Below are 24,992 nucleotides of genomic sequence, written 5' to 3' on the forward strand. Positions count from 1 at the left end.
AGCTAGGAGCTGGGATTTCATTAAGCACTTGGCTCCTGCCTCTTCTCCAGCCATGCTCCAGGGGTGGCTAATGTTTGTTTTTTAAATCCTGTTTTGCTATCCCAGGAGCCGGACTGGCGATTTCCATGGTTTTTAGGAGAACTTGGAGATGTGGCGGGTCCCCAGGGTTCACTCTGAGCTCTGAACCACCAGCAAACCTCGCAGCCACCGCAATATTGTTTCACTTAAGCCCTCCTCCACCGCTTCATCAGCACAAAATCACACTCCAGCTGCCTAAAAGCTTTGGAAAAGAGCCCAAAAAATGAACTACTGGAGTTTGTTTTGATTGTGCGGATGAGGATTTACAGGCTGTGGCTGGGAGAAAAGGAGCGAGCGGACCTTTTTCCCCCTGGAAGGATTTGCTTGGGAGCTAAAGCCTGGGCCACGGCTCAGCTCCACGTACATCATTTATGAAACAGATGCAAAAAGCGCCGCAGAGGGGGGCACACCATGACAGCCTGAAGCCAGGGAAAGACTGATTTTAGGTCTGGAGGTCTGGAAGGCTTTTCATGGAGGGGTGGAAGGGGGAGGGCAAGCGGCTGTGACCATGTTCCTCGTGGGGTGCAGCCACAGGGCGAGCCTCCAAATGTCTGCTGGCACTGGCGCAACAGGATTGACCCCCCTGGCATGTAAAACTGGGGGTGTCTCCTGCTCTGTGGTCACATCTGCCAAGGAAAAAGGGCTTTTCCTAGTGCTTTTGCAGGGCACAGCTGTTATCTGGGTGCCTGGCGACTGGGAACTGCATCCCCGCTGCACGCGTGCAGCCCTGCATCCAGACCCACGCCGCCTGGAGAGGGGTTCGCTGGTCCCTGGGACATCCTGGACTGCCAAAGGGTCCCGTGGGCATTTCCCTGCCGGACGCTGTGTCCATCGCTGCTGTGTCCATCGCTGCCATCTCTCCTTCCCCATCACAGCTCAGAAGAGCAGAGACGGGAGATGCTATGAGAGGGCCAGAAGTGTCTCAATAGCGAATCCCTTTTTTAATTACATTGCTGAGCTGGGGTAATTTAGATAAGTATTCTGGTGCATTTAGAAACTCTCTGCGAGATGGAGAAGGCCATTATTTTCGAGCCCTCCATGAGAAATGCACATCCCAACCTCTCCCTGCCCCGTGCCTGGAGGATGAACCTCCGGGGTGGCATCACGGTACCGCAGCAATATTTGCCGGGAACATCTGCCGGCAGATGCGGGCTAGCGGCAGGGCTTGGCTTATTGCACAACCTCAGATCGATGATGGGAATGTGGTCGCGGGCTGCGTACGGGCGTGATGGGAACACGGCGAGGTCCGAGCCAGGGCAGCGCCTCAATGGGGACATTTAAACCGTGGAGGAAGAGCAGGAGCAGAGCTCCAACCCACAGCCCGCCGGCTGTTTGCTTTAGCTCTGGACAGGGTTTGGTGGACAAAGACCCTCCTGTGTCAAAGCACATGTTGCTTTGGGCAATTAATTGCTCCTGAAGAAATCCTTAATTTATTGCTTTTATTTACGGGCATTAGCCGTGGGCTGTGCTCCCGTCCTGGTGGGGAGGGCAGCCTCTCACCCATGGGATGACGGTCCCTGGTCTCATTTGTGCCTTTTCCTCCTCAATTTTTTTGGCTATAGACCCTGTCAAGGTGGACAGGTTTGCACCTGATTTACACCAGCAAAGCACTGGCCAGTTTTTCCGAAAAATGGCAAAATCCTGCATGTGCTAGGGAGGGTTTGGGTCTTCTGGCACGCTGCGGTTTGTGTCCCTCCTGCTCTGCAGGGATTCCCGGCTGACGTGCCCCAGAAGCACACAGGGCTGCGCAAGCCGGACCAGAGGCTCCGGTGTTGGCAGCAAAACTGGAGCATCAGGGTAAAAGTTGCTTTTTAACGTGCGGATGAGCCCCTGCTGGGGCTGGGCAGAAACCGGGCAAGGGACGGAGCCGGGCGGGTGGCAGAGATTCCTCGTTGAACCGTGTATGGATTTATTTCAGGTTAATTATTGCACAGAGCAACATGGAGCTGAGCCTGGGCTGGGGTAATTGGCACCAATCGGCCTCTGAGTTTCATCTCCGAAAGAGTTTGCCAGCTTCCGCGCTGGCAAAAGAGGGCACGGAAATGCCTCCCCTTCCCGCTGTGCCTGTGCTCGTGGGGGCGGCCGGAGCCGTGAGATATCTCACCGCCTCATGCATTGTGCCGAAGGTACGCTCGGAAAAGCCAATCTCTGCCGAGTTAATTCCAGCTCTGCCAGGATTCCCCCTGGGGCAGTTGTGGCCGTGCCAGTGTCTGCCAGAGGGTAAATGTGCGTTTGCCGGCAGCGCGGGCAGAGGCGTTTGGTGGGGGCCAAGTGCTGCCGGAGGGAAGGGCTGGCAGCCTCCCGATGCTTGCTCCTGGGATTGTCTGAGGTGAAAACTGCCGGGAGCAGGCTGGGAAGGCAGCACGGGAGATAAGCCCTTCCCGAGAGAAACCCAGCGCTCAGCTCCCGGCATGGGATCGAGCGCGGCCTCCCAGAAATGCCACCTCGGGAGGCCAAATCCAGCCGGGGGGAGATGTCAGCACCGATGCTCATCCCAAGGGACACCAGGGTCCCACAGTCCCAGGGCTTGGCCCAGAGCAAGTTTCTTGCAGGATGGTAAAAACGGGGTGGGAATTCTATTCCTCTGGCTCATTTGATTCATCATTAATGGCATCTCTCCCCACTGAGCCACTGATCTGTTCCTAAAAGCAGTCGTGTCCCCGCATAAAGCTCATCCAAGGGTTTTTTTAAGCCTTGAAAACTGTGTGGAGATATGAAACACGACGGAAAGAGGTGTTCAGGCAGGTTTTCCTTGCTTCTCGCTCCTGCAAGTCCCAGGTAACGCTGCCGAGGGTCCCGCAGGGCTTGCAGCTCTCCCCACGTCTCACCTCTCCCGCAGGAAAAGGGAGGAAACCGGCCCTCGAGCCTGGCCCGTGTTTGGGAAGGAGCATCCAAAGAGAGCGCTGAAATATGGCCTTGGGGCACGCAGTCCAATTTGAAAGCACAGAGAGAGGAGGATATTTGATGTTCGGAGCAATGCGATGGGCAGGTCCCACAGGGAGTTAAAAAGAAAAAAAGAAAAGCAGAGGATAAAAGAGGGCACAAAAGGCAGAGAGAAGGAGAGCGACTAAAACCCATCCAAAAATAAGGGCAAAATTGTTCACTTCCATGGGTTAGTCACAATGAAAACATTGGGATTTCATAATTTCTTCCAGCTCAAGAAAAATACCCAGTTAGGGCAGTGAAAGCCCTGGCTGGGTCGGTGCGTGCCGGAGCCGAAGGGGACCCAAGGCCCCTCCATCGACGCCGTGGGTGATTTTCCTGGTTTATTGGGAAAAGGAGCATCACGGGACTGGGGTGCCGAGTGAGACTTCCCAAATAAATTCTGCCGGCTGGGGTTTCCAGCCTGGGAAAGGAAGCAAAGCTGTTGTGGGAAAGATGCCCCAGGGGTGGAGCAGCGATGCACGCACCCAGGTTCTATTGCCTGGCGGTGAGCGGCCGCGGCTCGGCATCAAAGCCCACCACATTTTCTAGAGTTTGACCTCAGGGTTTGGTCTGGGGTGATAAATTCGCACTTCTCTCTTGTCTAGTTTCGAGACGGGGAAGGGGGATTTTGCTCTGGTTGAGATGTCCCGGCGAAAGATGGAGGAAAGACCCCAAGGGGTGCTGCTCCACGTGGGAAGATGTAAATTTGGGGAACCTTTCGGAATGATGCTCTGGACATGTTCTTCACCATGAGGGTGGTGAGACACTGGAACAGGTTGCCCAGAGAGGTGGTGGAAGCCCCATCCCTGGAGGTGTTCAAGGCCAGGCTGGCCGGGGCTCTGAGCAACCTGATCTAGCGGAAGGTGTCCCTGCCCATGGCAGGGGGGTTGGAACCAGATGATCTTTAAGGTCCCTTCCAACCCTGACAAGTCTATGATTCTATGACATCTGGGCTCCCTTACCAGCGGGTCCTTGTCCTTCTACCTGTCCTGGCTGGCTCCATGACTTGGACATCCAGCATGATGTGCTGGGCTCAGCAACACCAGGAGCACCAGCCAGGCTGTTAAAAGATGGGAAACGCAGCGGGTTTGAGCATCGAGAGCACGTTTTTCTCAGCACCACTGTCCAATGGCATGATACCCCCGGAGAAGGGCTTTTACCCGCGAAGGCTCCAGCAAGGCTCCGGTAAATGAAGCCAAATCAGGAACAGCGCATTATTTCATCAAGAAACAATACAAAGACACAGTTTGCCAAAATTATTGAGCCCGGTGGGCAGGAGAGTTCCCTCCTTTTGCTTTAAACAAGGATATTTAGGAGGGGGACGGGTTGACCCAGATTATCTCCACGAGGGACAGCAATTATCGTCCTCCTTGGCAGGCTCGGCCGGGTGAGCAGGCAGAATGAGACGCTGGTTTCTCCCCGCTGACCGCTGAGCTTTGGTCCTCTGCCTTTTGCTCTGAGATTTGGGGGAATTTAGGGTGATGCCCCGCGACGGCTGGTGCCCAGGGTCCGTCCGTAGCGTAGAGCTGGAGGCAGCACTGCGTGCAGCCCCGATGCTGTTTTTTAATGAGAAGGAGGAAAACTGGGAGCTTCACAACCGCTTGCCTTGTGAACTTTGGGTAAGAAGAGAAGCCGTTCCAGAGGTGAGCTCATTTCTAACCCCGGGAAATGACTTCATGGACGCTGGTATTTACTCACAAAAACACCGCATGTCAGATGTCCCTGACTAGACTTTCTGTTTCGAGTCCAGTATGAGACAAAAATTTCCTTGGACGAGCTGCTCCTGAGACAATTCGAGGCTTGGAGGAGAAGAAGAATTGGAGGCAGGGGGGCGGGGGCGGGAAATCAGCATGAAAAACTCCAAAATCATGAGGTTTTTCTGAGCAAAGGGGAATTTTTGGACAGCCAGCCCGGCAGAAGCACCTGCCTGGGGTGATGGTGCTGGGGGCGAGGGTGCAAGCGGTGGGTGCTGCCGTAGGATGGCTCTGCTCAAAGAGACGTCATTACTCACCCCCCACCCCCCTCCCCCGGCAATGGCCAGCAGCAGCAGTTTCTCTCAGAGGTGAAAAGACGAGTTTTTCTCTCTTTTATGAAGCCAAGACGCCGGCAGGGATTTATTAGGATAAACAGCAGCAGGCTCCCTGCCTACATTTGCATGAGGTTAATGGAAATTATATCCCGTGCGGCTTTCCCTGCGTGAGATCCCCATTTCTATGGGATGTTCGATGGAAAAACACAGTGCTTTTATTTCTGTTCAAGGTCTGCTTGAGGAAAATATTGCCACCGGGGCTGCGCTACCCGGTGTGGCTTTCTGGTTTCTGTTTTCTCCGTCATCCTGGGATGATCTGTATGGATCTGGGGAGAAAAATCCCGTTTTGGGGAGCCTGGAGATGCTCTGGCTCCCTGTGACCCAGCGCTGGGCTGCAGCTCCAGGGATGTACCTGGGCAGCATCCCAAAAGGAGGGGATTTCGGAAAGAGCCGAGCCGGGGTGTATGGAAACAAGCCCTGCCTGCCAGCGCTGTTTCCTAATCCCGGGGACCAAAACCCTCTGATTGTTATACCAGCGTCCAGAGCTTCAGCTGAAGGCTGCTGAGCAGACAACATCCGAGCTGACCTTTGAGGAGACGAGTGAGAGGAAAAAAAAAAAAAAAAAAAAAAAAGAAAAGAGAAAACACAAGGGGGTTACTGTGCAAACACCGGAGAAAAATAGTCATTTTAAGAAGGGACCCCACCCTTAAAAGAAGACTTATTGCTAATGCATGCCCAGGACATTTCTGCGTGATGGCATGCTAAAAAAATCCTCTCTGAACGGGGACCAAAGGCTTTGTTGTGGCATTAGCAAGACTTACAGTTCCTAAGAAAAATCCTGTCCCTCTCTTGCGTCATACAGTCGGGGATGGAGAGGACATTGCTAGACAAAAAGGCAGCCAGCCGGCAAGGAGGACAAACAGGGAATACATTCCTGACTCGCTATTTAATTGCTTTCGTGCAGGTGCAAAGAGCTAAACGAAAGGATGAGTATGTGGGGTCGAATTAATCTCGGGTTTAACCAGGAGGCTAATGCAAGGAGGAGGCGGCTGCCGGAACAAACGGGCTTCCACCCAAATTTTTTGTGGTTTCTGTGCTTTTGTTTTGCCCCCAGGGACCAGGCCTTTTCCTGCGGCACCGGCGGGCGATGCCCCTGCCAGGCAGGGAGGTGATGGGGACGGTCCCCTCCTGCGGGACGGAGGCGGCTGGTGCTCGCTGGGCGCCTGCCCTCCCGCGCTGCCCGCTGGCCGGGCCGGGGGTGGCTCTGCTTTTCTCTTTCGCCTCGGATATAAAGCCTTTTGAAAGCATAAATTGCCCTTCGCGGCTCTGAGCAGGGAGTTCCCAGCCTGGCCCCTTTCGGCAGTTAAATGCAGAAGTGACGGAGGGTTTGGGGGCTCCGATGGATGGTGATGCCTCAAGGGCTGACGCGGTCCAGCATCTGCAGCATCTCCTGGGTCTCGGGAGCTGGTCTCTCTGCCACACAGTTTGACTCTTAAAGGCACAAAGGGGAAAAAGTCCCCCTTTTTTACTGTTCCCAGGAGCAATGTGCGAGCAGAGCCGCCTCAGAGATGGTGCGACCCCCGCCTTAGATTGCGTGAGCCGATGCGGGCAGGACGGAGGAACCACCACCAAACGGCGGATGAAAGGCAAAGAACAAATTTAATCTGGATCCTTATTAGCAAGAGAGGCCTCGTTAGCAAGAGAGGAAGAGAGCGAGAGCGCGGACTCCCTCTTCTTGCCGGTGTTTCACGGGCTCAGGCGGGCACAGTTTTCCCACTGCGCTTTGATCTCCTTCAGCAACAGGGCAGGATTCTCGAGCGGCTGGATCAGGTGCCCCTGAGTCCGCCGCAGGCTTTCGGTACCCAGGCGCAGGTGTTCTGCTCGCAAGCACCCGAGACTGAACGACAATTAGTGTGACCTATGTGTTTCCCAGCACCCCAGGTGCGAGTCACTTGAGCATACTTACAGTCCCCCTCGCCGATCTTCCGTTACTTTCCCACGCAGACCTTGGGCATTTCCTCCCGAAAATAAGTGGGAACAGGTTTAACGGCGGAAAACCTTCTATCCCAGAAAACGGCCCTTGTCCTCTCAGGGAACGAGGCAGAGCCACTGTCGCCAGCCTGGGACCCGCAGTCCCCCTGGACGCTGTGTACTTCTTAATTTAATAGACTGGGAGACGTGAAGGTCTGTTTGCATGTAATTAAAGTCCCCGCGATGCCCCTGGGAGAGTGTTTGCCAGTGCTGGCCCTCTGGGGCTGGCCCTATGTCACCCCCACAGCTCTTTTCCTTTTGCTGGCCGGAGGAGCAGGGTGTCCTCGGGTCCCCTCCCTGCCCTCGCATTACACAGCGTATTTTTTAAGGCTTTGTGAGCTCTTTGTCCCCCCAAGGGTTTCGCGCTGCACACGGAGCTCTCACTGCATTACGCTGAAAGAAATACAAAGAGAACAAGGTGGGAACAGACAGAGCGCAGAAAGAAATGCGTATTCATTAAAATGGCAAAATGACCCCAGTTTCTCCTTATTAATTACCTCCTTACAGCATTTCCAGTCCAGGCACGTACCTGTGCTCATCACTGATGCTCCCGTGGGCCTGTGTGGTCCAGGAGCATGGCTGGGGCGTGTGTGTGTGTGTGTGTGTGTCTGTGTGAGCTGCGAGTCTCCCGGTTGTCTGAGCAACGGGATGCTCATCACTAACTCTATGGATAATTAACTCATTTTCCTGTATTTATAGAAAACCGATGCAGGGAGTGTTGGCACTTTTCCCTGATGGGGCCACGTTTGGCCACAACATCTTGAATTTTGGCCGTTTCTTGCAGTACGGCGGCTTTGTCATCATCCCCGCTGCCTGCTCATTAAGCCTGAAATCGGGCAGCTCGTTAAGCCCACAAGGGTAGGGGTGGCCGCCCCTGCCTGGGGGGTGAAACACGGGCAGCTGCCCGCGCCGGGCTGGCCGTGGGTGCCCACCTCCGTGTGCCCTGCTCCTGCTTTGCCAGCGCAGGGGATGTTCGCATCCGCGTGGCCACCTCCAGATGCCTGCGGACGCCTGTGCACGCCTGTGCTAAAAACAGCGTAGCTCCCGGCTCGGCCGCCGGCGAGGGGAAATTTTGCTTCTTCCAGGGGTTTGTTGCAGGGACGTGATGCAAAGACGTGCTGGAGCACCCTGACTCAGCACGGCGGCGGTGGGAGACCCGGGGGGCAAAACAAGGAGCATCTTCTCGTGGCATCGGGGCATGCGTACGCCAGGTACGTTCCCATCAGCTGGGGCAAATCCAGATCTCGACATGGGTTTCCCCTGGTTTTCTCGCAGACAGCAAGAAGCTCAGTACTTTTAAAGTGCTTTTTCTTTCCGCTGCTTGCTTGTTGGGTTGGTCTTTGGGGAGGGAGGGGGGGTGAAGGCGGCAAAGGGGCTCGAGGTGTGGGTGGTGGGGCTGGAGGAGGGGGCTTTGCTGCAAGGTGTTGGGACTTCCATCCCGCAGAGCTGGGGAGCCAGGATTGATCTCCGCTGCTCGTGTTATTCATGCAAAGGTGGGGAATGTCTTATTTTGGTACCGGCAAAGCAGAAGGTGCTCGAAAGGGTCAGGGACACACCTGACCTGCGGCTGGGGCTGTTGACAGTGTCCCCGAGCGCTGGAACTATTTGCCCTTGAAATGTAAGTTGTCCCCAAGCTGGTTGTGCTTGGGAAAAAAGGGCAATTATATCAAGCCATGGGGGACCACCACGCTGCTCATCACCCCCTAGCCACCCCCCGTGTGGGTGTTTCTCTACCTTCACATCCTCCTCCTGCTCCCCAAAGGCAAAGGGACAGAGGTGTTGAGCTGGCGCTGCCCAGGTCCTGGGGTGATCCAGGCTCCTAAATGTCACTGTGATCCTCTCCCAAGAGCCACTGTCTGTCCCCAGACAGCGTGGGATCCCCCCTCTCCCCTCCTGGCTGCCTCCAGGTGCTTCCACCCACGGCTGCGGATCCGGCGCTGGAGATGGAGGTGGACCATTAAGGTTTAACACATTAATGGAAAAAGCCATGGGATTTCTAAAAAGCTGAGCCCTGCTTGCAAAGCCCCTTTGGAAGGTCAAATCCTTGAACTGAGGACGGCTGCCCCAGCACAGGCTCAGCCAGCTCCGGTGTGACTCATTCCCGACCGGGCACTGGCGGGCAGTGGCTTGTCCCGTGGTCCTGGTCACCACTCCCGCTTCCTAGATGCTCAACTGCCTTGCAAAGAGCTAAAAATATATGTCTGTGTGAGCAATCACCCTAGCTACGGCAGGGGTTAGCCAAAAAGGGCAGCCGGGCAGTGTCACTGTGAGCGGGAGGTGCGGCAGCTCGGCAAAACGGGCAAGATGGAGGGGACAGGCAGGGACAGGCAGGGACAGGCCGGGACTGGCAGGTTGCTGCTGGTGCCTCCGGTGCAGATCCCATCATCTCCCCATTTCTCCTGATATTGAAGCGGCCGCACGCTACCCAGCCCCTAAGAGGGGGTTCACTCTGCTGTTTGCGTTTCGGCAGGGGATGAGTGACGAGCAGCTCCCTGCATCTCCCCACTGCCCCGCCACTGAGGGAGACGCCAATGTCTCGGCCTCCGGCTGCCCTGAGCACTGGGTCGAGCCCCGGTTCACGCAAGCGGCGAGGGTCCGCGTGATCATCACGGCCATCTTCTTCTTGCTGGCGGCGGGCAGCAACGCGGCAGTGCTCGGCAGCCTGCTGAGGAAGAGGAGGAAATCCCACGTGCGGCCACTGATCCTCAGCCTGGCACTGGCCGACCTGCTGGTGACAGTGGCGGTGATGCCCCTGGACGCAGCGTGGAATGTGACGGTGCAGTGGTATGGAGGGGACGTCTCCTGCAAGCTCCTCAACTTCCTCAAGCTCTTCGCCATGTACGCGGCCGCCCTGGTGCTGGTGGTCATCAGCCTGGACCGGCACGCGGCCATCCTCCATCCCTTCTCCCGTGCTCGCCGCCGCAACGGGCTGCTGCTCCGCGCCGCCTGGGCCAGCAGTGTCCTCCTGGCTTCGCCCCAGGTAGGGCTCGGTGCCCTCCCCACATGGTTTGCCCAGGCTGGGGTTGGTTTTGGAGAAGGGCTTCCCCATCCCAGCAGCCCTAAGTTCACCCCAATCCACAAACTCCACCACCACGATTGGCTTTGCTGAGCGAAGCGGTGTGGTGGTTGTGTTGGGTGCTCAGCACTGCTTTGCACCTTCTTTATAGCACCCATTCATTGCTCACCATCAGAGTGTTACGCTGAGGGCTGGGGAAAAATTCCGTCCACTATTTTTCATTCTTCATGCACGCGGTTATCTTCTCCTAAAAATGCATCCCTGCACCACTGCAAAACATGTTGGAGCAGCCCAAGACAAACCTGAGCAGTTCCTGACCAAAACAACATTTGCTGTGGCCAGAAAATGGGATTTCACAGCCATCAGATCCCATCCACCCTGGCCGTAGCCATGAGTTAGGTGCCCAGAGCGCCTTTCCCAGTCCAACAGCGGCAGGGACGTGCTCTCCATGCACAACCAGGAGCATCTGCAGGACATGGTGCCCTCTTCCAAAGCCTCTCTGAGTTATTATTTGGTTCTCCATTTCAGCTTTTCCTCTTCCACCTGCACACGGTCCCGGGAGGGAACTTCACCCAGTGCGTTACTCACGGGAGCTTCCGAGCGCACTGGGAGGAAACTGTCTACAACATGTTCACCTTCACCACCCTCTACATCACCCCCCTGAGCGTCATGATCGTTTGCTACACCCGCATCATTTGGGAGATCACCAAGCAGCTAAAGATCAATAAAGGTAAGCAGGTCCCAGCCCTTCTGTGTCCACCATGACTCTATGACTGAACGTGCTCCAGCCTGGAGGGCTGTTGGGTCTGTCCCAACACCCTTTGAAGGGTAACCCAAGTAAGGGATATTACACAAACTTCTTGACCCCCCCCCCTCCTTGCTGTCTTCTGCTTCCTGTGGGCCACGGACCATAAGATGGTCTCCCCTCTCTGGCAGAAGCACAGTCACAGATGGTTATGTTCTCCTGGTTTTCTCCCATCTCCAGCTATCCTTTTGACTCTCCCTGGCAGGTTTGATAAGAAATCAAAACGACCACATCTCCAAGGCACGCATGAAGACTCTCAAGATGACCATAGTGATTGTTGCCACCTTCATCATCTGCTGGACCCCATACTACCTCCTGGGCTTGTGGTACTGGTTCCAGCCAGCCATGATCCAGAAGATGCCAGAGTATGTCAACCACAGCTTCTTTCTCTTTGGCTTGCTGCACACCTGCACCGACCCTGTCATTTATGGACTGTACACCCCCTCCTTTCGGGAGGATGTGCAGTTGTGTCTCAGGGGCATTGAAACAGCCTTTACCAGGCATGAGAGACACAAACCCATCTCAGTCTCGGAGAAGAACATCAAGGATGGCGGTGTAACTGGTGGGGTGGGATCAGGGGGCTCCAACGGGACAACTGTCAACACGGTCTGCTGAAGAGACGTACCCACAAGAAGATGGGAGGAACAGCTTTGGGGGCTGCTTTGTCCCATAGGATCGTTCTGGAGACTGGCATAAGGAGTTTTGCCACCCAGCTTTGATGGGTGAGGGTCTTTGGCCAGAAACTGGGAGCATGTCTCCTGCCTGTACTCAGGGTGAAAAACATTTGGGGGTGTTAATGGTTATTCTTGCATATTCTGGCAGCCCTGTGACAGCTAGAAAACCATCCTTTTTGTACCCTATGCATGCCTTAGCCCTGATTCTGGGATCAAGCATCTGCCACGCTTCCAGCATCGGCCCCTGGGAGGAGACACGCTGGCTCCTCCATGGCCCAGGGCCACACGTCCCAGGGTGGCCAACCTGTAAGTGCCCTTTTGCACCTACACTGAAGTCCGGAGCTACACAGATGCACAGCGCTGCGTGGCATCACCCTGACAGGCGGCAAAGGTGCAATCACAGGCTTTTACTCCATTTTCTCCACCCGCTGTAGGAAGGGCTCTCTGGAAATTTTGGCTCTCCTGGCTCAGAACCTACCTGGTTCTCCCACGGCCATGTGTGAAACCCTGGGAAGGATGTAAACCTTTGGGGAATGACTAATGCAGGGGCATTAGTCCCCCCGGGCTGCCTCCGTGGCGAGGAGCGAGAAGGTGCTGTGGGGATGGAGGGACTTGGGCAGCAGGAGTATGAAGAACTACTGTAGGATGGGATAGGATGGGATGGGACAGGGTTTCTTCTCCCTTTCGGGCACAACCAGAAAGGAAAACAGCCCCTGCTGCCTTGTTCTGGCAGGCAGGGGGTGGTAGGAACACATCCTTACGTAGCAGCTCTCTGGGACACAGGACTGAGCAGGTGAGAGAATTTTTGGGGTAACCAGAGGGTGACGCAGCCCAGCCCCTCTTGACTGTCTCTGTCCCCAGCCCCTCTCCAGGGTACGAGCTGACAGGTCTCAGCCCCGTCCCCAGCAGCCGGCACAGGCTGACGGGAGTAAGCCCCACATTTTGCCCTCTCCGTTTTCTCCTTTATACACATTTTCTTTACCTTAACGGCTTGACCCAACACCAGCACCTCGTCTCTGCCCCGAGCAGGGTGGGCGCAGCCACCCCGCAGGTGGTGCCTGGGCTGTCCCAACGAGGAAGGTGATGGGAACCACCTGTGGGGGGAGGGGCCCATCGGCATCCACAGGTACCAGCTGGGTGCTGATGGTCCCTTGGCTGCACTGGGAGGGCAAGGCAGGCTGCTGGAGGACATCGCCTGAGCTGTGGTGAGTAAAATGGATTTTTAGCTTTTCACCAACATGCCGTAAGCTGCTTGTGAAGGTGGATGTCTCTTCTCTGGGTGGGGGGTTGAAGAGGCGGCTTTATTCAGCTGTGTTGTTCCTTTCTGTGGAATTGAAAACAGTGGATTATTTCTTTGTTCATTCTCTGCTGATTGTTATCAAACGCATTTTTTGCTTTTGAAGAGAAATTTAGCTCTGAGCCAGGTGGGGTTGTTTTTTTGGTTTTGTGAAATCTTTGGGCAGCTCAGGAGCTCTGGGCTTGGCAGAAGGCCGTTCCCTGGACGTTTCTGTGGTGACTGCAGTTTTGCATGAGCATCTGGGCTTTATCAGGATGGAAGAGCTTTGTTTTAAAAACAATTCCTGACTTGCTGTGGTTGCGTGTGTAGAGAAGCTGGGAGATGTCCACCCCCAAGAAATCAGATTTCCTTTGGGCACTGAGGGTGTTTCTCAACCCTGTCTCTAAGAGGGGATGGATTCACATCGGTTGGAAGGATCTGGGCTGGTCTCCTAGTGCCCCAGCTAACAAATTATTAAAATTGGAGAGGTGGCGAGTGGTGTTTGTGTGTTGGCTGAGGCTGGGCAGTGAGGATACGTGAAGCCACAGTGTTCAGGGTGATGCCAAGCTGCGGATGGGTGTCGAGCACTTGCCTTTCCCCACGCTAAGTATCGTTTATGCTAAACATGCTGCCCGGGGAGAAAAAAAATTCAATTAGAGCTGCAGGAGCCCGGACAGGCTGGTGTGGATTAGTGTGAGCCCTTTAGGAAGCATCCAAACTCCAATGAGATGCGTAATCACTGTTTGGCTTTCCTGGGCTCGTTCCGCTGGAGGTTAATTACGCAACGCTAACGGGAGCGGGGCTCGCGGCTGCCAGGCTGGCTCGGCTCGGCCGGTGTGAAAAAGAGTTTCTTGTAAGGTGCTGGGAATGACTTGCGGTAGGGAAAGCTAATTTATTCATCAGATACTCGTTTGGTCTCTCTGTTTATATTACTGATGATCGCTAATGGGAGGCAGACCTCGAAGGTGTGTTGGTTTTCTGGCAAACCTCAAGTAGGCAGGAAAGTGTCTTTAATCTCCTAAAAACATTCTTCATCTGCTTTCTGCTGAGTGGGAGAGAACAGGTCCAGTGTAGCTCACATATTTCAGGCCACTTGTCCCCTCTTGCACAGGGGCAGGAGAGCTCGGAGACCTCCTCTGAGGAGCACGAAGCACTTTTTCCCCTTGTAGGAGGGACCCACCACCTTTACAGCCCGTGGTTACGGTGAGAGGCCAGAGGCAGGTTTGGCTTTAGGCGAAGAGTAGGACAATTGGGATGCTGGCAAAGATGCGCACCTTGGTCCCTGGGGGAAGCGCAGCCCATCCCTCGGGATGCTTGCAGACCCTCCAGCGCCGCTCCTTCTGCCCGCTTCTTGATGCGTTCCCTCCCGTTCCTGGTGCTCGAGGCCGGCGTTTTGGGAAGCCCAGCGTGTGGGCAAGGTGCCCAAAGCGACAGCTTTCATGATAGAAGGAGAATGTCACCAGAAGAAGGTGCTGCCAAGCCCTGTGCCCGGCGGAGGCAGGAAGGGGGAGCGGGCGGGCAGGCGGTACCTCCCTGGCGGAGATGGGACAGCCCTTTCCCAGGTCGCTGGGGATGAGGTGGACGAAAGCCCAGCCCTGGTTGGAACGTCCCTGCATTTCTGGTTCTGCATTTCTTAAATCCGTTCATGCTTTAGAGAGCAGAAGATTTTTGCATCGCTCATCAGGAGCGCGGAGCCTCGCTCTTCCCTGCCCCGGGGATGATCCCGCTTCCTGCCGTGGTTCCGTCTCCCCACATTGCCTCAAAGCCCTGGTCTTCAACAGCACCTGCCCTGCTCCTCAGCTGGCTCCTGAGATCTCTCTGTATATACGTATTTATATAGATAGATTAAAAAAAAATACTTATACAGTATCTATTTCCCCTTATGGGAGGAAAATTCTCCCACTTCCCCAAAATCTGCCTGTTCCCCCTGAAAAACACCAGCTGCCACACTTCTCCTTACACTTACCGCAGGCTCGCGTTTGTCTGACTCGTAGCAGTTCCTCAATGTTCCCCGCAGTAACGTAACGACCATATTAATAAGCACAGGTAGCTCTATATTTTACAACTCCCCGACCTCACCCCGGGCTGCCCGCTGCAGGCACAGCGGCCCTTTGTTCGGGAGGAAATTCTGATTCATTCCCCATTAGCATTTTTTATAGTCCTGTGCGTGTTCAAAGAGCCACGCAAGTGGCTTAAGGGGTTAACGCCAACCTTGGGTTAATTCATAATACCGTTAGTGGCTCGGCACAATACTCGCATTAATTCAGCTGACTGCATCTCGCCACGTTGGGAAACACATGCCGAAATCCGCAGGGAGCACAAGAAAACAAGCCTGGGAGTAGGATATTAAGTATTTTGCTGGCCCGCTAAGGCGGAATCGGAGCACCTTAAATGTATTTATTTTTCCCGTTGCCTTTGAGGGCGGCATTACCCGGCTCCGGAGCCGTGGAGCTGAAGCGCCGAGGAGGCTGTGCCCAGCATCCCTGCAGGCCCGGGAGCGCGAGGGAAGGGGCACTCGAGAGGAGTCCGTGAGGACTCGGCTCCTGCCTGCAGCCACCTCTTTGTGCGGGTCTATTTAAACCGCTCAAAGCAGAAAAAGCCTGTTTTTTTTGGTTTGTTTTGTTTTTTTTTTTTTTTTCCCCCTTTGATACCTGCTGATTGAGTTGCAGCGCTGGACGGCGTGTCCGCCCTGAGCGCCCCCGCAGCACTTTTCTCTCTGGGGATGCAGCCTGGAGCACCTGGTGCAGAAGGTCAGCTTGGGAACGTGCTCCCTGCATGGATGCTGTTGCCCCACGCTTGGGCAGAAAGCTCAGCCCAGGGGCTTAAAGCCAAACAAAAACCCAGGCAGACATTAGGAGATAGTGCTGAATAGCCGCTACGCGTTCATTCCTTTTCCTTCCTCCTTGGAAACTTTCCTATGCAAAGAGAAACCCCCAGAAGAGCCTCAAAACCCGCCCCATCTGCTCCTTTCGTCTGACTCGCGGGCGCCCGGGTTTGTGCCTTTCCCCGCGACGCAAACACCATCCATCCCCCAAATGCTGCCCATCCTCCTCTTCCAAAGGGCCCCCACAGCCCATCTGTTCCTGAAGATGTTTCGTTTGCAGAAGTAAAAGCCTTTTAACAACGCAACACCCTTTAGGTAGTATCAAATACCTCTTAATTTTCTGGCTGGCACTTTACCTCCCCTAAACGGACATCTATAGGGCACAATTTTATATATAACACGCTGAGGCAGACCAAAAATGGGCAAATATTCCCAGGAACCCCATGCATGCCTCAACCCCCAAGTTTCTGCGGTTGGAATATCAAGGAGTAAGCTACTATAAAGTAGTCGTATCTGTTGTGCGGTAAATTGTTAGTTTATGTATGTTTTAATTGCAAATCAGCGCTATAATTAGCACGTACATTTCTTGGGCTGAGGCGACGCGACGTGAGCATTATTAATGGACTGTAAAAGGCAACAGGGAATTGGATTATAATGTTCTTGTTTTGCAAGCTGTATGGTGAATAAATAAATTTGTTCTGGCAGCAAAATTAACTGGAATAAACGCTTCTAGCTCCATCCCCCAAGAAGGGATGCTGTAAACGAACTTATTCTCAGCTTTGAGTTTGAAAACCCTGATTACCAGGTCATTACTTCTGGCAATTAGGTGCCAGAACAACATCAGAGAAAGAAGAGATTTTCTTTGAAATATTTAATGAGTAAAGTAGTAATTATAGACTCATTTGCTGGAAATATGATGATGAGATTTTTTGGGGGTGTGTGCGCGCTTAGGGTTCACTGTGCAATGAAAACCTGCGTTTATCAAGTCTACTACTAAAAGCCGGGCCGCAAGCTTGAGCGGTGGCACATATCTGGCTTTTCTTTGCCTCAAATCCCCGGGCTCTTCTTCCAGCGTATCCCACACCCGGTCACTAACCAGAGGACGGTCCTTTGCTCCTTTTTCAGTTTCAGGTAGTTGTAGGTTGCTTTGTACCAACAGCAAAGGACTTGGCCAGGAGGGGGAGAGCATTGCCCTGCTTCTGTTGCACGACTGACCTGCGCATACCTATATGTGTGCGTTTTCAAACAAAGCCCCAAAATGCCCTTCTTCAGGGTTAAAAAAGGATGAATCTGAGAGATACCGAGGTTTTACATGCCGGCATGAAGCCAAAGCACTTCACAAATGGCGTAACTGGCATAATTCTGACCACAGAACACTCAACCCCTTTGTGAGGAGTTAGTGTGGACGGTCCGTCTCCCCAATACGTAGTACCGCGCACAAGTTGTCACCTGGAGGCCTCGGTGAAGTCTACATGAAGTTAACTGCGCTACAAATGTTCACAGATGTAAAACACAACCCTGCCAGGTTCAACCCCTACCATTTCAAACGAGTGTTTCGGGAAACGGTCGGCACGTTACTGCTGGTTAGCCCATTTGTTCAGTAAGGGAGGCTGAAAACAATTCAACACAGGCAGAAATGTTGAACCAGACCCCAAACCCCCAGCAGCCCCAACCCCGAAAAGCCTGTCAGGTGGCAGCACAAGCGGAACCCTTCACCCTCCCTCCTCTTGGCGCAGGAAATACAAGTGGAAGGCAGTTTGATAGGAATAATCCTCCTGCAGTATTGATGCTGGAGGGCCTGACTCTGATCTGCACACTCGTGCCTGGGAGCACAAACCTTGTAGGTGTTTTACGGGGCCGGGGCGGGGGGGAAACATACTAGAAACCATTTAACTTCTTCCATTTTGGTTATTGTTTTATTTCTTGTTGTTTTCTTACAATCGTTATGCTCAAATATAATAATTCCTGCCCAAAGTTAGTTTTAACGGTGACCCCATCTGCACTGATGCATGCTAAACATCGCTAAATTCAGTTTCTGCAAACAAACTGGTAAGGCTCCCTTCAGGTTGCTCTGCCTGATATACGGAAAAATCCTCCTTCCCAGCTTGTGCAAATATTACCACCTCAGTTTGGCAGAAAACAGTTACACGTGAGCGTTTCCACGCTTAGTTTTCATTAACTATAAATAACTTTTTCCCATGGACCCTTAACAAGTGATTCATGCTAAGCTGCACCATTGTGATCCTTTTCAGCTGTACTGGGCATCCTCATGAATCACAGAAACACAGAAATAAGAATAAATGGAAAGACGCCATGAGGATAATATATTGGAGACAGAACTGAAAAGCTCCAGGCACCTTTACTTCCAGCACTCTGGAACAGATGCAGTGCATTACAGATTGGCTATTATTAAGGCACGTGGTGAAAATAAGTTTATCATCTCAGGCAATTCATCTCTTCGAGTCAAACATTCTGTGCCAGTAGTAGACGAAGGTTGGCGATTTGCTGGCCCCTATCACGATTAGCAGCAGTAGGTACAGCAGCATCATTACGGCAAAACGGTGCGTGTAAAACCAGGAAGATTGCCTAGAAGGCCTGAAAAGGGAAAAGCGTATGAAGTCTGTCAGATATGCACGAACACATTGGCAGAGAGCATCTTAGGTTTTGTTATTTTAAATGGTTAAGCTAATGCAATACCACCAGAGAGCTGTTCCCTGTAACTAACAGAGCCCGATTCCCCATCCCTTTTCCCTAAGCCTCGTGCACAATCCTGTTCTTTCTCCCCATGTTCACGCCTTTCTCTGTGGTTTGGAGCTGTAACTGCCTGGCCTGTACCCACATGTTGATCAGCTGGGCGAATGCTGCCACTTAGGATAGAGAAGGGCAGAGTTAAAACCACTCTCGTTTTAAGAGCTGCGCTCATCAAAGGTTCACTCTCTGTTTCCTGCCACAAACAGATTATTAGAGCTCTCAAACACACTAAGTGCTTACAGGTCTGGTGAAAAAGCAAATTTCGCTGAGCCTGGGAGTGTCAAAGAGTGAGACAGAGGCAACATGATGGTGTAAGCTATTTCCACAGGAAACAGGCTAAAACCAAATTCTGGCAGTGCAGCATATCTTGCTTGTTTTCCGTTGTTTTTCAAAAATGAGATGTGTGTTATCTGGCTGCTAGAGCACACTCATCGCTCTGGACAGCTGAACTCTTACCTCCTATGCTGTTTCTGTGAATATACCAGCAAGTATTTAACTCGTAAAAGCTGATTGTTTGTGACAACGAAGTATTTCTGTGGTACATCACCCCCTTCGCTGTTTTTCACTCTTGCTCTTTTTCTGTCTATTTCTTCTGAATCTGAATGGGAAGAGGACAGAAGAGGTCTTTGGGGGAATAGAAAAGCCGAAAAAGATGCACAACTTCAAGTGACTGTAAAAAAAGCAAACAAACAACCCACACACAAACACACCCACAAAAGCGGGAATGAGATAACCGAAGACCTAGTCTTGGAAGTCCCCCGAATCCCTTAGCATCCAAGAATAGACCGAAAAGTTTGCTTGAGGCTATACCACTCCTAGTCATGCTTGGTATGGATGGCATTATGGCCCAGACCAGGGTGATAAGGGGGCAGGTCTCCCACACAGAGCTTGAGGAGCTGCTAATGTTAACAGGGAAAGCAAAACAACATCGAAGGACTGACTGAGCCCTGCAAGCAGGCAGCAGTCAAAGGAGGACAATCTGAGCAGAGGCTTCCCAGACACCTAATAAAGCTCATTATTGATGGATTCGTGATGCTTCTGTTCCACCATCGCAGGTGAAACGATCAGGCACTATGGAACATCACTTTATCATACTACTGAAACAAGGAAAAACAAATGATGCCACCGAAATATTTTCTACCCCTTAAATATACTACTTTAAGAGAAGCTTCACAGACAATGAGGCTGTTACGTATTTGTTGAGCAGTCAATCGTAAAAGGAGTCAATTGGAAGAGGAGTCTGCAGCCAGTTTCTGCTGAAGGGTATCCATACTCCATATACTGATCTATTTACACAATAGCATGCATGCACAAAGCTGCAATATGAGACGTGCTAAGAGATGAACCACATGTAGTTATTACTGCAATAGACTCACCTTTCTTTTTCACCTGACACTTTACATCTGGGTGGTCAATGATCTCGCAAACAGCTACGCAGCTAAGGATAGAGCCCAGCGTACTTCGCTGCCAACCAAGACCGTGAGGGCTGTAAAGGAGAGCCAGGCTCAGGTCACTGGTAAGATAGGTACCTTCACCAAACAGAGACGTCTGAAACGGAGCAGAAACATATCCTAAAATCCTCTAGTGCAAACTATAAACAACACGCGAGTGTTCTTTACTTTCAGACTGGCCGTTCTGCTTCTGGAAGTAAATTAAAAAAGGCTTTTCTGACCTGTGCTGGGCCTGGTCCATGCACTGTTTTTGTCCTGGCACGACTTCCTCAGGGTGGGGCAGTGGCCCTCTCCCATCCCTCACATTAGCTGCTTGGCACAGCCCTTGGTGTGGACAGATTCATGCTTTACCGGATTTGGATTTAGTTTGCCAGCAAAAGTATTTTGTATCAACATGACTGCACCGCTGTTAGAGGCATTTCACTGATTTATTGAGACTGCCATCATTCAAATAATCCAACCTCCACAAACAAGACAAGGCTTTACTCGCATCCATGCTTCACTAGAAAAGAGGGAAGTACTTCTCAACCCTGAATTCCTTTCAAATATAACTGTTTTAATAACTTTGAATCAGAGGATTTGTCACACTGGCTAAAACTATTAATCCAGTGAGTCCATTCTATCTGATAAGCCATTACTCATAAAGAATGCGGGAGAAAAACATGGTCCAGGTTGACTGGGAGGTTAAGCAGCTGTTGTGGCAAAGCTGCTTTACAGATGGCACAACAAGCCCTCAGTCCCAACTGCCTTTCTGTTGAAATCGAGAGAGATGCAATGCCAGGCCAGATGCAATGCCAGGCCATTTAAAGAAGGCTCCATTTGCAAGTACTACCTACAATTTAGTTGATCTAAAGTTGAGGTCAGGCAGAAAGAGACAAACTCTACATTGCCTGGGTCACTATCCTCCTCCTCTGTGCACTGGTACTTTGCAGCTGTAAGCTGTCAGACAGGCCGGTATTTTCGGAGGCATTACACTTCCTTACAAAGAAGCAAAGGATAGCCGTCATTCGCCACATTGGAGAAAAGGGTTTTGTGCTGCTTCCAGTTTTTACCCTCAGGCTGCACTAGAAAATCCAACACCACCCTCCACAAAGGCCTACGCTGAAGTGAAAACAGCAGTGTAAGGTCATCAGCACATTTCATACCCCTAAAGGAGTTTGGGCCTATTTTTAAAAAGCGTCACTAGTTGCAAACGACCAACAGAAGACGGTGCCAATAGCAGGAGCCTCACCCTGTTCAAGTGGCAGTGCAGGCCGCTGTGCAGTATGGAATGGAAGTTCTCCAGGCGGCTCCCGTGGAAGGCGTAGATGAGGTCCCGCTCTCCCTTGGTCTCAGCAAACTTGGTATTCATTTGATCGGAGTACACGATCTCAAAGAGGTAGTCCGGAGCAGGAACAGCGGCCCCAGACATCCCTGTGAGTTCTTGGATCTTCTCGTACTTAAAAACAGGAAGGAATATAAGTGTTGGTTTATGGAGTTAGATTACTCACTGGAAATTTTGCTTACTGTCCCTTAGTCTTTCACATTGCTTTATGTATTTTGATTAAGCTTTTTGCGTTAGAATTCAACACTGTCACAGTTCAGGAGTAAATGTACAGTGAGAATTCTGACAGTTTCTTGCTAGCAAAGCTAAATCCTAATTCTTCTTTCCAGAAAAAAAAAAAAAACAAAACCAAAAAACTTGAATTGTGATTATGAATTAATTGATGATATAAGGGCAATATCACAATTCTACCGTGCCACTTCGGCTACTAAGACGACATATTCATCAGCTGATGTTGGAAGAGGAAAAAATGCGAAAAGAGAAGTCGTTTTCATCTTGCTACTAATCTCTACAACTATTTTGATCCCTGTTACAGAAGTTCCTCAATGGCTCTCAGTCTCTCCATTTTTGGGGTAGTACACAGTATGTCTTTCTCAGTGAGAAGCAAGACCTAGCTCCAGTACACCTGAGTTGGACTACCTTGGTCTAGGACACGCAGGCAGATGCTACGTTAATGGGAGTAACCAACCCCCATCATCAACTAGTGACAGTGATAACTATTTCTTCCAAGTGAAAGCAAAACAATATTCCACCCTGATAGGTTGTACACTGCAAAGCAGTTCCTGAAAATTTTGTTTTAAAAAAAACCCTCTCTATATACAGAAAAAAGTGCATTCACACTGAAATGCCAAGCTCTTGCAATAACCAGCTAACTTCTGGCAGGAGGAAATACGCTCTGAGGTGCAAGGTTGCCTTAAAAAACAAATTCTAACCAAGGCTTTCAGAATTCAAAACTTACCTCACGTTTCTTAGTACTTTGTATCATGAAGACCTTAGATGATAAAATCCAACCGAACAAATCCCAGGTCCTTTTCTCTGTGTTTGGAACAGACTCCAGAAGTTCTTTCAGGCTTGGTAGAGCGTTGGTGTCTGCAAGCTAACAAAACAGGTGTTTAGTGCAAGCTCCTTCTTCTCATTATGATTAAACAGAGACCTCTAGTGAAAACAAAACAATATTTCACCCTAATAGGCTGTAAACTGAAAGGCAGTTTCTGTTCTGAGATATAAACATTTGTAATCCAGTTTGTGGGAAAGTTTGTCACTTGTCCTAAAAACAAACAACAGGCAAGTTATAAAATATTTATATTTACCAGCAATATCTGTAAGGTGCACGCGAGAATAATCAAACAAGCTCCTGAAAGAAAACAAGCCGTCACAATGCGGCATCTGCAGTGGCATAAACACAGGGGGTGTTTATACAAACCCTTCAAAATTAATTTGGATTTCACACAGGGCAAGCTCTTGGAAGTCTTCGTACCTCACTACTGCATTCGGACGTTTCCAAGGGCGGGTTTATCGGCCGGAATCCCAAACGTACTTTGAAAACCTGGATTCCCCGAGCGGATAAACAATTTATCCCGCTTTGTCCCTCACCCCGAGCCGCCGCCGCCCTCACCCCGAGGGCCCCCTCGCCCGCTTCTCCCCCAGCGGCCCAGCCAGGTTCGGCCGGGGCGACCCAGCCCTTTCGCGAGGCTGTTTTCTCCCTCCGGGGGCAGAACACCGTGCTCCCGGTCCGGATACAACCCGCCGGGCCGGGGCCGCTGGCACTCACCAGCCCCTCGAAGTCCTTGCTGTCGCCGCCGGCGTAGCGGCCCGGGAAGGGCCTCAGCGCCGAGTCGCGCTTGTAGCTCTGCAGCGCGGCGGCGAAGAGGCTGCACCGCAGGTCGGCGGCCAGCGGGTCCCTCCCCGCCGCCTCCCTGACGCGGGCGGCCGCCTCGCCGGGGCCGGGCGGTGGCATGCCCGGCGGGGGCTTGCCGAGCGGCGGCCGCTCCCAAGGAGGCGACGGCTCCCGCCCGGGCCGGCGCTCGCCCCCTTCCGCCTCGCCGCCGGGAGCGCGGCCTGGATCCGCCGCTCCGCCTCGGCCCGCCCCGCGCCGCTCCGGCGCCTCGGTCCGCCCTCCCCGCGCCGCGCCCGGAGCTCTCCTGTCCCGAACGGCCGGCGGCAGGGCCTCTGGGGCCGCGGCTGTGCCCGTGGGACGGGGAGGAGGGAGGCCTGGGGGAATGGCGCCTTCCCCTCGGGTAGAGACCTGGAGAGGGTACGGGAGGTGGGGGGAAATGGTGCCTTCCCCTCGTGTGGAGGCTGGGAAAGGGGTACGGAGTGGGGAAGTGGTGCCTTCCTCTCAGGTAGAAACCGGGAGGGGTTACAGGGAAATGGTGTGTTCCCCTCAGATAGAGACAGGGAGAGGGTACAGGGAAATGTACGCTCAGGTAGAGAGCAGGAGAGAGTGCAGGGAAATGGTGCCTTCCCCTCAGGTAGAGAGCAGGAGAGGGTACAGGGAAATGGCGCCTTCCCCTCAGGTAGAGACCAGGAGGGGTGTACAGGGAGGCAGTGACACCTTCCTTTCAGGAAGAAAGGAGAAGGGTACAGGGGGGAAATGGCGCCCTGCCCTCAGCAGGAGACTGGACAGGACTGTGGCCCGTGGGGCAGGGAGAACATGGAGCAGGAGCCCGGCTGGCACCAGGCAGTGGCTGGCGGGGATGGCGGCAGCGTGCTGGGATGTGAGTTGCACCCCGGCCCTGTCTGACGGCTTGTGCCCCGTCCCCTGCACGGTGTCGGGAGGGTCCCAAGCCCTCGTCCCCAGTTGTGTCCCTGCTGGGACACGGCAAATGCAGAGTCCCAGCCTGGGCTTTGCATTCGTGCGAAACAGCAATGCTGATTAGCCAGAACGGCTAACCCAGGGAGACTGCTTTTTGCGTACAGTTTAGTGTTACATAGCTCTGATTTTAACAGACTATACCGTGATAGTAAATCAGACGCACATAGATGCCATTACTCCTTAGCAGTTGCCTTTATCATCCAAGCTTGTAGCCTCAAAGAATGAATCCGGATTTGTTTGAGTCATCTCCCGCAGGCTGGCGCTGCAGAATTACGGGAGAGGAGTTTACTTTTTGATTGAACCTCTTTACAGTGGTTTCACCGGGTTGCAGTCGCTACGTTGCTTGAGATTGGGGCCCAGTCAACTGGATCTTAAATCCTCTCTCTTCCTCTCTGAAATCCCCGCACAGTGTTAGCGTTCTGAAGCATCTCGCCAGTTCCAAGATGTATTAGAGGTCACTGTCAGCAGGGTGGAGGTCTCCTCAACCCAAACTCTGTTGGTCTCCTGAGTGCACATTAATTTGACCAATTTTGGAAAAGTATAGCCATATTAGATGTCTTCTAACACCCTTCTTGGTTTCTTCATTCGGGAGGGGTATTGTATATATCCATGGAGTAACTGATACAGGCGCCGCACATGTAGACTATTGCAGATGCTCAGAAAAATGCTAAGGTCGCTTGTGGATGCCCATTATTGGGCTCTCATCCTGCAACTGGATCTCCAAAGCCTGTCTCACTCCGTTTCTGAGCTGTAGTTTGCAGCCTTACTCATAAGGAACAGGAACACCAGCTGTATTAAATACCGTCTAAGGGCAAACTGATATCAAAGCAAACAAAACGTGAGCTTCATTCCTGAGTGCAGAGCTCATACTCACTTGAATGGCTTGGGAATATAAGGAGCTTTCGTAATTTTGGGTAGAACTGCATAGATCATAGACTGTGCACAGTTACATTAAATTGAAAATGATTTCACAAAGACAGATATAAATTGAAT

General features: G+C 52.4%; 2 protein-coding genes across 2 annotated transcripts; one reads left to right on the top strand and one right to left on the bottom strand.

Moving 5' to 3' along the window:
* Positions 1-8,075: 8,075 nt before the first annotated feature.
* LOC134521131 (gonadotropin-releasing hormone II receptor-like) lies at positions 8,076-15,428 on the top strand. Its single transcript, XM_063347261.1, has 4 exons — positions 8,076-8,274; positions 9,534-10,043; positions 10,608-10,809; positions 11,090-15,428. Exons 2-4 carry the CDS (start codon positions 9,537-9,539, stop codon positions 11,497-11,499), a joined length of 1,119 nt encoding a protein of 372 aa, XP_063203331.1. The 5' UTR covers positions 8,076-8,274; positions 9,534-9,536; the 3' UTR covers positions 11,500-15,428.
* A 2,527-nt stretch (positions 15,429-17,955) lies between these two features.
* On the bottom strand, positions 17,956-23,289 carry PARP16 (poly(ADP-ribose) polymerase family member 16). The gene is made up of 6 exons (XM_063347192.1): positions 22,956-23,289; positions 22,143-22,280; positions 21,092-21,298; positions 19,786-19,957; positions 18,866-19,007; positions 17,956-18,253 (listed from the first exon to the last, which is right to left on the bottom strand). Exons 1-6 carry the CDS (start codon positions 23,139-23,141, stop codon positions 18,109-18,111), a joined length of 990 nt encoding a protein of 329 aa, XP_063203262.1. The 5' UTR covers positions 23,142-23,289; the 3' UTR covers positions 17,956-18,108.
* Between the last annotated feature and the right edge of the window lie 1,703 nt (positions 23,290-24,992).

Source organism: Chroicocephalus ridibundus, chromosome 9 (assembly GCF_963924245.1).
Source record: "Chroicocephalus ridibundus chromosome 9, bChrRid1.1, whole genome shotgun sequence".
NCBI classification, from domain to species: domain Eukaryota; kingdom Metazoa; phylum Chordata; class Aves; order Charadriiformes; family Laridae; genus Chroicocephalus; species Chroicocephalus ridibundus.